Source organism: Propithecus coquereli, unplaced genomic scaffold (genome assembly GCF_000956105.1).
Source record: "Propithecus coquereli isolate 6110/MARCELLA unplaced genomic scaffold, Pcoq_1.0 Scaffold456, whole genome shotgun sequence".
Taxonomy (NCBI): Eukaryota; Metazoa; Chordata; class Mammalia; order Primates; family Indriidae; genus Propithecus; species Propithecus coquereli.
The window spans coordinates 1124552-1136522 of record NW_012150352.1 but is presented as its reverse complement, the minus strand read 5'-3'; the positions used below and the strand labels follow the sequence as shown (position 1 = coordinate 1136522).

The window sequence follows — 11971 nt, the reverse complement described above, 5'->3', positions numbered from 1 at the left end:
GTGGCGTCAGCCTAGCTCACAGCAACCTCAAACTCCTGGGCTCAAGCAATCCTCCTGCCTCAGCCTCCCGGGTAGCTGGGACTACAGGCACGCGCCACCGTGACCGGCTAATTTTTTCTATTTTTAGTTGTTTGGCTAATTTCTTTCTATTTATAGTAGAGACGGGGTCTCGTCTTGCTCAGGCTGGTCTCAAACTCCTGCCATCAAGCAATCTGCCCGCCTCGGCCTCCCATAGTGCTAGGATTACAGGTGTGAGCCACTGCGCCCAGCCTCACTGCAGCCTTGAACTCCTGGGCTGAAGCAATCCTCCTGTCTCAGCCTCCTGAGTAGCTGGGACTACAGGCATGTGCCACTGTGCCTGGCTAAATTTTTTTCATTTTTATTTTTTGTAGACATGGGGTCTCGCTATGTTGCCCAGGCTGGTCTCGAACTCCTGGCCTCAAGTGATCCTCCAGCCTCGGCCTCCCAGAGTGCTGGGATTACAGGCATGAGCCACCACGCCCAGCTAGCATTTACTTACTAGTTTTTATGGATTGTTTTTGGTATTCCTTTTGGATTTTCTTCATATATGATTCTGCCATCTACAAATAAAGACAGTCTTATGTCTTCCTCTCTTATCTTTACATCTTTTCTTTTTCTGTTGTAGTTGATAATTGTTATAAAAGTAACGTTTTAATGATTTAGATGTTTTTGTTCCAATCTTTGGGTAAAAATGACCCTCTAGTCTAGGAAGGCACCTGCCTATGGCTTTCAGGGCCTCTCCAACCTCGTGGCAGGGCCCCAGGGCTAAGCACTGACCTGGCTGGGCCCTGTGGATGAGGTGGGTAGATGGGGGGCCTGGGTGTGTGCCCACCCCTAGTGCCCATGGGTCCTGCTGGGTGGAGATAGCTAGCGTCCCTGCAACTGATCCAGGACATGTGGTTGGAGCCTGGCACTGTCCCCCAGTCTGGACCTGGCCCAAGTGTCAGGATGCGTTCCGCAGACTCCATGCACAGCCCGCTGGGTGTCAGGGCCTGAGGTTGGCACTGGGATGGGTGTGGTCCTGCAGGGTCCCTATCCCACCGCCAGGGCTGTGGGGCGGGGCTGCCAGTGCTCACAGGCCGAGGGAGGAGCTGGGTGGAGTGCGCAGTGCGTCTCCTGGACCAGACGGGGACAGGGTGGGGAAGCCAAATGGTTGGTGCTGCTAGTGGTAACACTGTCATCCACTATAGGACTCGACATGGAGGAGGGCAAGGAAGGGGGCACGTGGCTGGGCATCACCACGCATGGGAAGCTGGCGGCGCTCACCAACTACCTGCAGCCCCAGCTGGACCGCAAGGCCCGGGGGCGAGGTAAGGTGTCTGGGGTGCACCAGTGACGGGGCCAGGGTACTGTGAGGCTGGTCTGGGGTGCAGGGGGTGGGGCCAAGGTACAGTTGTAGCAGGCTGGGCCCCATGGAGGCCGGCCTCCAGGATGGCGCCACTGCTGAGTGGTCTGTTGCGGCAGGCGGCATAGACAGACGAGGGCGAGACCAAGGGGAGGGCGCGTGTCCCCAGCCCTCTGGCATCACCCTTGGCCTGACCCATGCAGCACCTGCACAGACATGGTTTGCTCCTCTTGGGAGCACGCTCCAGGCTTGATCTCCGACTCCTGCCACCCCACATGTCACTCCTGACCACTGTGTCATTGTCCTTTGCCTGTGGGATGTTTGCAGAGCAGATGCCTCCTCCAGGAGGATAGTTCTGTGGATACACCTTGTCCCTACCAAAGGTTTCTTTCCTTGGTGCTGGATTTCCACATGGAGGCATAATGGGGGGAAATTTTTTAAAAACCACAATGAGCAGAGTTCTCGGTGACAACTGCTGTGGCAGGCAGGTCAGGGGGTGGGGCTGATTGCAGTGGTGCCTGTGCAGGGCTCCGGTCTCCCGCTCGTCCGCCTGGGTCCTCCCAAGGGGGCCCTGTGTCAGTCTTCTTGGGGAGAGGGGCTCCTCCCCGTAGCCTCGGCCACAGGCATCTGTCCCCTGCCCACAGGTGAACTAGTGACCCACTTTCTGACCACTGAGGTGGACAGCTTGTCCTACCTGAAGAAGATCTCTGTGGAAGGCCACCTGTACAACGGCTTCAACCTCGTAGCGGCTGACCTGAGGTGCATCTGCAGGGAGGGATCGGCGGCCTTGCCCCCGGGCTCATTGGGAAGCCAGTTCCCCTTGGGGTGCGCTGTGGCGTCCACGGCAGCCTCTGCAGGGATGTCCCTCCCAGTGGCTTGGCGGGTGTCCCAAGGACCCTGCCTATCCCAGATCCACCAGGCGGGGACTTGGGAGTGGAGCAGGGGAGCTTCCATACCAGTGTGGGGGTTGCTGGCAGGAGCTGAGACCGCGAGGGCAGCTGCATGAAATGGCCCCAGCGGGGCGTCCCGGCCACGGCAGTCCTGGCCAGGGGAGGCCGGGTGCTCCGGGGAAGTGCACATTAGGGGTGCGGCCATGGAACTGCAGAGGTTCTGTGTGCTTTGCCCGTCCATGAGGTGAGCATCTGCCCTCTTGCCTGCCCCTGCCTGGCTCCCCGCCCTTCCCTCCCGATGCTGTTAGTGCAGAGGCTCCCTCCGGGACAGACAGACGGAAGGTGGCCGGTCCGTGTCCAGATGCCCGTCCTGAGACTGCACCTTCCACAAGGGCGGGTACGTGGCCTGTCTCCTGGCTCTCGCGCCCCAGGCGCACTGTGCCTTGAGTGTCCGTGGCACAGGGCACACGCAGCCCCACCCTGCACCGCACAGACAGTGCACTCGAGGTGGAGGCTTTGCAGTCTCAGTGTCCCTGGGAGGAGGCCCAAGGGCAGGGCCTGGCTCTGGGCACTCACTGCCTGGAGCCCTCCTCCCCGCTCAGGCCTGCGTGGTTCCTGGCAGCAAAGTCCCTATTCTCTGTACTCTGTGCTCCCCAGGCTGGGGGACCACTTTGCACTATCAGCAGTTCCATTTACACCTGACCTGTGGTTGTGCTACTAGTGGGACTCGGTGCTCAGTAGCCATGTCACGATTCACGTGCCGAGGGTGCCATTCTCTGAGTGGACACGTGGGCAGATGGCTCCTGCAGCTGGGGGGCTTGGGCTCCCGGAGCCTGGGCAGCTCTCCTGGCTCCCAGAGACTGCAGGGTTGGGGTCTGCCTGCCTATGCCCAGGAGGGCAGGCAGTGTCCAGAGAGCGGACCACGAGTCGGGTAGAAGCTGGTGTCTGCCAGGGCAGAGGCTGGAAGATGGTGGTGTGGGAGGTCAGTGACCAGCCCTGCTCGTGGGTGCCAATGGGAAAGCTGAGGCCTAGCAGGGAAGGAGGCTCATCCTGGGTCAGCCCCACCCTTTGCCTGGCCTGAGGCACCACCGGCAGCGGCCCCAGAGTGAGTGCCGATTCTACAGGTCCTTGCACAAAAAGTTCAAAGGAGCCTTTTGCCTGCAAACAAAATCTTTGAAATCATTAGCCAAAGGTCTTAAGAAAGTTGCCAAATGCCGGGCGTGGTGAGTAAGAATGTGAATGCAGATTGGGGGCCCAGAAGCTGCTCGGGGTAGGGGGACGGGTGCTGCCTGGTATGCAGCACCTCCGAGGAAGGAGGGCTCCCCGCCCACGATGGCCTTTTCCCTGTGTCCGTTTATCCTGAAGGCACAGGGCTCCCTGTCCAGCATCAGGCCAGGAAGGCCACAAAGAGTCCCCTTTAGGCTGGGCGAGGTGGCTCACGCCTGTAATCCTAGCTCTCTGGGAGGCCGAGGCGGCGGATTGTTTGAGCTCAGGAGTTCTAAACCAGCCTGAGCAAGAGCGAGACCCCGTCTCTACTAAAATTGGAAAAGAAATTAATTGGACAACTAAAAATATATACAAAAAACTAACTGGGCATGGTGGCGCATGCCTGTAGTCCCAGCTACTCAGGAGGCTGAGGCAGGAGGATCGCTTGAGCCCAGGAGTTTGAGGTTGCTGTGAGCTAGGCTGACGTCATGGCACTCTAGCCCGGGCAACACAGGGAGACTCTGTCTCAGAAAAAAAAAGAGTCCCCTTTAGTTTGCACAAAAGGTGTTCCAAATTCTAGAAGGCTCCCTGCAGTATTGAGGAACTGGAACTTTTTCCACTCGGGTGCATTGTAACTATTTTAAAGTGTACGCTTAGCGCAAGAGAAGAGAAAAATGAGATCTTTGGCTCTTTGTTCTGAAGTCTCCATCGCCCTGGGGCCACCTGTCCAGAGGCCTTGGAGATGAGCCCTGTGGCTGGGGGTGGGCCCTTCAGAGGGGACTGGTGATGACGGGGTGGGGCTCAGCCCTGCAGTTGTCACCACAGGCTGCACCTGCAAGCCCATGCCATGAGGCATGCATCGAGCCAGGAGGGTCTTTGGATGCCGTGCCTCTTGGGTTGGGGGTCCCCAGTGCGAGCCAGGAGTGCGCCTCTGATGCTGGACAGCAGCTGGGGTCTGCACGCCCCTACTGTCCAGGCCCCCGAGTCGCCCCTGGCCTGGCTGCAGTGGGCTGTGCTGGTTCCAGCCGGGGCCCCAGGGACAAGGCTGTGGGATCGCTGGGCGGTGCTGGGAGCTGGGTGCCCCGTGGCTCCCATCTGACCGGCTCTCCCTGTGGTCCACAGCACGGCGAGGGGAGATGTCATTTGCTACTATGGAAACCGGGGGGAGCCCGAGCCCATTGTCCTGACACCAGGTGAGCCTGCTCTGGTGTGCTGACAGTGTGGGGGACTACTCCTGTGCAGGGGACACCCCTGTGCTTCTCGGAGGCCAGGCCCCTGTTGCAGCGCTCTCCCGGGACTGTACTTCTGGCCATCTGTGCGCCTTCTGGTCTGCACCCTCCCCGCCCTCCTCACCACGGCCTGCCCTGTTCTGGGCTTCCCACCGTAGCCCTGCAGCTCTGCCGGTCCCCCCCAGCCCCACCTCGCGCCCCATCTCTGCCCTACCTCCTTGTGCCACCCAGTGTGCCAGTGCCCTGCCTGTCCCTTCTCAGCCTTGGGACTGTCACCACCTAGGGTTCTTGCTTGGGCCCCTCCCTGGAGCACCTCCCATACCCAGTCCCAGTCTGCTCCTCGGTCCACATCCTTGGGGCCTTGACCCCCAGCCCCAGCCACACTCCGCCGCTGGGCCCCCTCCGCCTTGGCGCTGCGCCTCTGCCCGGCCTGACTCCTGCTGGTGTGCCCTTTTGTCCCCTCCCTCCTCAGCTGTTGCAATGTCTGGGAAGCCTCCTCTGCCAGTCCCCCGACCTGGGCAGAGTATGCCACGTCGCTCCAGCCTGTGAGCCACAGGAGGGGGAAGGTGGTCTGTGTCTTGTTCCAGGGCAAAGCGGCACCCCCAGGAAAGGCACAGCAGAGCTTTGGGACTCGTTCTGGGTCCCATGATCCCTGCCTCGCCCACACCGGGGCTGGCTCCCAGCTTCCCACATCTGCCCAGTGATGTTTCAGCCATAGGTGGGCCTGGCGGCTCAGAGCCTATGCTGGGGTAGCATCTAGGCCAGGATGGCCTGGGCCAGTTGAGACCCTGCGAGGAGGCATCTGCCTGGAGGTGGCTTCCCCTTGTCCCCCCGGTGCCCCTGCACATGCCTCCTGGTGCCCTCTCCTCCACGTGGGGCTCATCCTGTCAGCCGCCAGGTGCTCTGTGGCCACCCTCTGTGCCCCTGGTCCTCCCCTCTCCACCTTGGACGGAGACGTGGGGGCAGAGCAGGCCCAGGCGTGCTCCCAAGAGCCGGGCAACGAGGCACGGGTGCAAACATGTGCGGCGAGGCAGGGATGCGGCCCTGGCTGGTCCCCAGCTCAGGAAGGATTATTCTGGCTGTCTCGGCCGATTCTTGCTGCTGTGCCTGTCCTGGGGCCTCCCGTCAGCTCAGCATTGTGGGGTTGGGGTGCGCGGTGAGGTGGGTTTGTGCCACGGAGTTGGCCTCGTGGTCCGCACGTTGTTGGGCTTCCTGAGCCCTGACTGCCTGGGAGAGAATTGGACTAAAAGGCACAAAAAGGGGCAGAGGCTCCCTCAGCCCCCAAGTCTGAACATTGGCCCAGAGGCCCCGGGGTGCAGCTGTGACCACCCCATGACACCCTCAGCTCTCAGTACCTGGGACCCCGCATCTGGAAACGCTTGTTTTCTGCTAAGTTGTTGTCCTGGGGAGATTCTCACCACTCCCACCCTTTCCACCCCTCAGCCTTCCCCCACTGCGCAGTGTCACTCTTTTCTTTTTAATGACAGCTTTATTGAGATGTGACTCACACGTAGCACAGCTCACCCATGCACAGAGTTTCGTTCGCAAAGCCGCGCGGCCGTCCCCTCCACCCAACTCCAGGACGGTCGCAGTCACTGCCTCGCCCCTCCCCGGGCCCTGGCAGCCTCCTACCTGCTTCCTGTCTCTGAGCTCCGCCTGTTCCAGGCACTCCCAGGATGGACGCGTGCAGCGCATGGTCTGGGGGACTGACTTCTTTCACTTCGTGTTCTCAAGGTCTACCAGGTTGCGGCCTGAATCGGTACCGTGTTTCTTTCCACGGCGGGATGAGACCGCATGGGCAGACACCACTTTGTTTCTCTTGCTGTCCAGGGACGGACACTGGAGTTGCCACTCCCTTTTGGCTGCCAATGAACAGCGCTGCCGTACACGTGTTCGTGCAGACACACGTGTTCCTGGCTCTCGTGTCTGTTCTTCAGTTGCTGGGTATAGGATGTGTTTCCACCTTTTGACTGCTATGGATGCTGCTGCTACAACCCACAGGAGCAAGTGTTTGCGTGGTCGTGTGTTCATTTTCCTTGGTTGTGTTCCTGAGAGTGGAGTTGCTGGACCACATGGGAGCTCTGCGCAACTTTTCCAGGAACTTCCAAACTGTTTCCCAAAGCAGCTGTACCGTTTCGCATTCCCAGCAGCGTGTGGGTGTTGCAGCTTCTCCCCGCTCAGCGACACTGACTGTGATCTGTGGTGTGGTCACAGCCGTCCCCGTGGGGGTGAGGTGGTGTCTCCCTGTGATTTTAACGTGTGCCTCCCTGATGGAGAGTGACGTCAAGCATCTTTTCATGTGCTTGCTGGCCATTCGTGTGCCTGCTTTGGAGAAATGTGTTCAAATTGGTTGACTTTTTGAGTTGTAGGAGTTCTTTGTACATTCTGGCTACACGTCTCTTATCAGACGTATGATTTGCAAAAATTGCCTTCCACTCTGTGCTTTCTTTTCGTTTTCTCATTGGCATATTTTGAAGCACAAAACTTTAAACTTTGACGAAGTCCCTTTTTTCTATTTTTTTCTTTTGGTTTCTGATCTAAGAGACCATTGCCTCGTTGAAGGTCACGAAGTGTCTCCCCTGCTTTGTCCTGAGTGTCATAGTTGTAGCTTTCATTTAGGTCTCGGTCCGATTTGAGTTAACTTCTGTGTATGGCGTGAGGTAGCTCTATTCTTCGCACATGGTGACCCAGTCAGATGGACTTCTGTGTCACTCCTGATGGAAAAGACACCATGACACCTGGGCCGGTGGCATGGCGGAGGGGCCCCGGCAGAGACAGGGCCGTTCCCCTAGGAAGCACCTGGAGCAGTGTCAGACTTGGCTGAGGTCCGCACCCGGGAGTTTGGCAGGACAGAGGGTGACATGCTGGCGTCCCTGACGCAGTGTCAGGGTGCACAGCTCTGAGCAGGCCGCCCCCATCGCCCAGCCTCTCTGCCTCAAGTCTGTACCCCTCACTTCTGTGACATGAGGAACCTTTTCCTTTTGGTCCTGCTTCTGTCACCGCTCTGGGACTTGTTCTGAGAAACCCCAGCTCAGAGTCCTGGCACCAAGCTCCCCCGGGTCCCCCAGCCAGGGTCTGGCTGGCACACAGAGGTGGCCCTGCTCTGCCGAGGCCCTGCCCACACCCTGTGGGGGGGCTGTCCCCAGTGTTGGGGGTTTCCTGAGCACTGATATGAGTCGGCACTAACCTTGGTGGGCGCCCCTAGGTGGGCGAGGTCGGAGGTGCCTCCCTTTACACCATCCCCTTTCCCTCTTCGGGTCGTAATTTGTTTATTCCACCCAAGCTGCTTAGCATCTGTGCGCCGGGGTCTCCCATGGGCCTCTGCCCCGTGTTGAGTTCTCTACCCCTCGCCACACATGTGGGTCTGGAATGGGCGTAGGGAAGGTGCCGGAGAATGGGGGTGGCTTGGCCTCTGGCTGGTCTGGCTGTGCCACCCCAGCTGCAGCCCTCGCGCCTCACCCTGTGCTGGACGGGGGGGTTCACCCCGAGATGGCACAGCGGGGCCTCCGCATGGCCAGGCTGCCCTCCCTGCAGGCGTCTACGGGCTCAGCAACGCGCTGCTGGACACGCCCTGGAGGAAGCTGTGCTTCGGAAAGCGGCTCTTCCAGGAGGCCGTGGCGCAGAGCCAGGTGCTGCCCAAGGACGTGCTGGTCGCCCAGCTCCTGGACGTGCTCAGCAACGAAGAGGCGTGAGTCTCCCGAGGCAGAGAGGAGGGGACTGGTGCCGGTGCCCAGGCTGGGTCATGGCTGCGGGGGGCCCTGACGGACACTCTGTCCTCTGCCTCCTGCTTGTCCCCGTGGGCAGCTGCAGTTTCCAATGAGAGGTGGCACCGCCTGGGCTTCTGGGCTTGGGGTTCCATGCAGGCTCACGTGGGGCCCAGAGCAGCTGGATGCTCCCCTCTGCATGCCGAGGGCTAGAGGGAGATTTTGGAAGATTCCAGGCACTCAGCAAACCTGGTGGGGAAGAGACACACCACAGAAGTGAGTGGCCGGGTTGACGGAGCTTCCCACATGCTCTTTCGCCAGTGACTGTGGGCTGAGTGGGAGGCAGGGACTTGCCACGCAGGAACTGCCTGGGGGGAGTACCCCTGCTACTCCCTCAGCCGTAGGCCCCCAGACCCCTCAGGCAGCCTCTGGGTGAGCACCTTGGACATTGGGCATCGAGGTCTTGGCCTCCCCAGCTGGGGTCCCAGTGCTCACCAAGCCAGCCTTCTTACAACCCGGTGCGGCGGCCCCCATGTCCCTCCCTTCCTTACCAGGCCTCGCTACCATCCTGCCTGGGTGACCCAGCATCTACTCCCACCCTGTCCAGCCCACTCCTCAGAGGAGCCCCCATGGCTGCCTCCCGCTCTTCTCCCCACCAGCCCCCTGCTCTGGGCCTCTGAGCTGTGGTTCCAGCCTTCAGCCTCAGTATCTCCCCTCGGGGAGCCCCCTCCCAGCTATGAGTCCATGCGGCCCCCGGTCCCTTTGCCATGCTGGGCAGGCCTGTGACAGGCCCTGACTGCTCTCGTTGGCAGCTGTAGCCGGGCACTGGCTATGGTGTCTGGCACATCACAGGGCTGGAGTGGACAGATGCCCATGGGGTGCCTGTCAGGGCAAGCAGGGAAGGTGTGTGCCACGTAGGGCCCGGGCTCAGTGATGGAGTCCTAGGTGGAAAGGTGGATGGAGGTTTGCAGCCCTGAGTAGAAAAGTGTATGAATAATCGACAGGGTTCCTCCCAGTCGCTTTCTAAAGCCAGCCAGAATGGCAGGCAGGGCCACCTCCTGGATGCGGCTGCAGGCAGGACTGACGGCTACCCCACCCCATCCTTGCAGGCAACTACCAGACCCGGCCATCGAGGACCAGGGCCAGGAGTATGTGCAGCCCATCCTGAACAAGTACGCGGCCGTGTGCGTGCGCTGCCCGGGCTATGGCACCAGGTATGACAGGGCTGCCAGGGCAGCACCTTCCTATCCTGCATCCCATCTCCTGGTTGGAGGGCAGGCCAAGAAACCACGCTTCCCCATGCTCCATAGCTAGCCAGGGCCACGCTCCTTCCCCTGGTGAGTGGGCTCCAGATCTCTGCCCTGTTTAGACGCAGCTGCGGTGGCAAGCACGCTCCAAGTTACCCGTCGGGCTCCCCAGGGCCCTGGAGGGCGAGCTCGAGGCTCCAGGGCTTCCATTGCCTCCTCTGTGGGCCTCCGGGCTGCCCCCTGCCAGTGAGGAGCCAGGCAGGACACAGCCACGAGGGGCGTGATGGCATCAGGGATGCTTGTGCACTGGCAGACGCCAGCACTGGCTTTAGGCCCACGGGCTGCACCCCGGCGTGGTGCCGGCTCTCCTCTTGGCGGGCGCAGGGTGCTGTTTCCTCCAGCCCGTCTTCTGTTGCAGGCTTACTTTCACGACTAACGTGTTTGCTGACGCGGATCCGCATGCATGGGGGAGACAGGAGCCAGGTCTGCCGCTGGCTGGCTGCGTGGCTGCCAGGTCCAGGCCTGTGGAGAGCCCTCAGTGTGTGCCCACTCTGGGTGGCGGCCTGTGCTGGGGCTGCCCCGTCTGTGAGGACCTGCCATGGGGAGGGCTGGAGAGGAGAGAAGGGGGAGCGCTGGGCCCCTGGGCAGACTGACTTGGCCTGGGTGGCAAAGGAGGGGAGCAGGAGGGAGCTTTCCAGGTGGAGAAGGCCTGGGCGGGCCCCAGGCGGTTGAGGGCTCCACCTCTCAGAGGTCAAGCCCTCTGGTGTCCAGGCATGACCTGATGTCCTGAGTGGAGAGGTGCATGGTCAGCCCAGGGGCTGCCATGTGAGAGTGGCAGGGGCAGGCTGGGGTGTTTCAGAGTGGAAGGGACAGACTCACTGGGTGTGGGCGTCCAGATGCCTCCGACAGCCCCCACGTTCCCCAGGCTGGGGCTGCCCCTCCCTGCCTCCATCTGGCCCCTCCTGTGCTCTGACAGGCAGGGCAGAGGCTGAGGGATGTGGGGTGACCATGTGGCCTGTGCTCTTTTTTCAGAACCAACACCATCATCCTCGTGGACGCAGACGGCCATGTGACCTTCACTGAGCGCAGCATGCTGGACAAGGACCCCTCCCGCTGGGAGACCAGCACCCATGAGTTCACTCTGCAGAGTTAACCCCCACCTCTGGGTGCAGCCAGCGGGCTCATGGGAGACTTTGCCTCAGGGACCAGCTTGGAAGGGCAACTTCCCTGGCCACACGGCACTGCCTGGGACTCGGCCAGCGTCCCCCAGGATCAAGGGCTTCTGATTTGTGTTTTCGGTCTTGTGTCCCTGTGCCCAGCTCCGAGTCTGCCCTTATGCCAATGGGGGGCAGCAAACTCTGACACCAGGTCTGGGATGGGCCCAGGAGTGAATACACGTGAACGTGTGCGTACACCTGGGCCCACCCCCTCACATGTGCAAAGGCACACACATGCACACACACAAGGCACGTGTGTGCACGCACACTTGCACAGATTCATGCACACGCACATGTGCCAGGCAGGCGGGGAGTGCCTCTCACCCTTCACGCGCTTCTGGCCGGTGGGTCTTTGTTCTGCTCAAATGACAGAAGTAGGCTTGTATTTAGAAGTGGCCCCCCTCCTGGGGGGCATAGGGCACGGGCATGCTTTGATTCCCAGCAACTAGCCCTACTCCTGTAGAGGAGACCGGCCCGTGTGGACACAGGCACGGGGAAGGCTGAGGAGAGCCCACCCTCACAACAGAAACACGGGCTTGGCGGCGGTGTCAGTGGTCCTGCCTGTGCACTGCGTGGCATTGCGTGTTTGGACAGTTCCGCGCATGCTGGGTGGTTCCATGTGTGCTGAGTCTCTCGGGGCCCTGCTGGCCCAGTTGGGGGCTGTGGGTTCTGGCAGCCTGTATCAGCAAGCGGGCACAGCCAGCCCCTGCCGTCTTCCTCAAGGGGTCGGACTTCAGGGAATCTGTCCTTGAACACGAGCTGTTGATAATAAACTGCGGCTGTGGCAAGAGTGTGCGTCCTGAGGCCCTTCCCTGTGGGCCAGGCATTGGCAGGAGCTGCTGTGTGCACACGGACTCCTGCACAAGGCTTTCTGCTTCCTCCTTTGTTGCAAGAGAGCCCATGCACGTGGGACACGGTAGGTACTGGGTTCATCAGGTGGCCATGGGAGCCCCTTGGGGACCCTTGGAGGGAGAGACCAACTGTGGAGGCCCAGGGATGGCAGGAGGGGCAGCAGGGCAGGCCCAAGGCTGGTCTATCTCAGCCCCAGGAGCTCCTCATGCGCTGGCACTCTGGAGCATGTGTTCCCAGGCTGGGCCAAGCATGGGGGGCCC

At 60.8% G+C, this 11971-nt stretch overlaps 1 protein-coding gene across 2 annotated transcripts in view; it reads left to right on the top strand.

Moving 5' to 3' along the window:
• TANGO2 (transport and golgi organization 2 homolog (Drosophila)) overlaps positions 1-11659 on the top strand; it is a 36198-nt gene extending 24539 nt beyond the window's left edge. For both annotated transcript variants that reach the window (XM_012654996.1, XM_012654997.1), the window contains exons 4-9: positions 1212-1331; positions 2011-2125; positions 4585-4655; positions 8226-8379; positions 9505-9609; positions 10675-11659. In XM_012654996.1, the coding sequence (XP_012510450.1) occupies positions 1212-1331; positions 2011-2125; positions 4585-4655; positions 8226-8379; positions 9505-9609; positions 10675-10795 (686 nt within the window). In that variant the 3' untranslated portion in view covers positions 10796-11659. The remainder of the gene's footprint in view (positions 1-1211; positions 1332-2010; positions 2126-4584; positions 4656-8225; positions 8380-9504; positions 9610-10674) is intronic.
• The last annotated feature ends 312 nt before the right edge of the window (positions 11660-11971 follow it).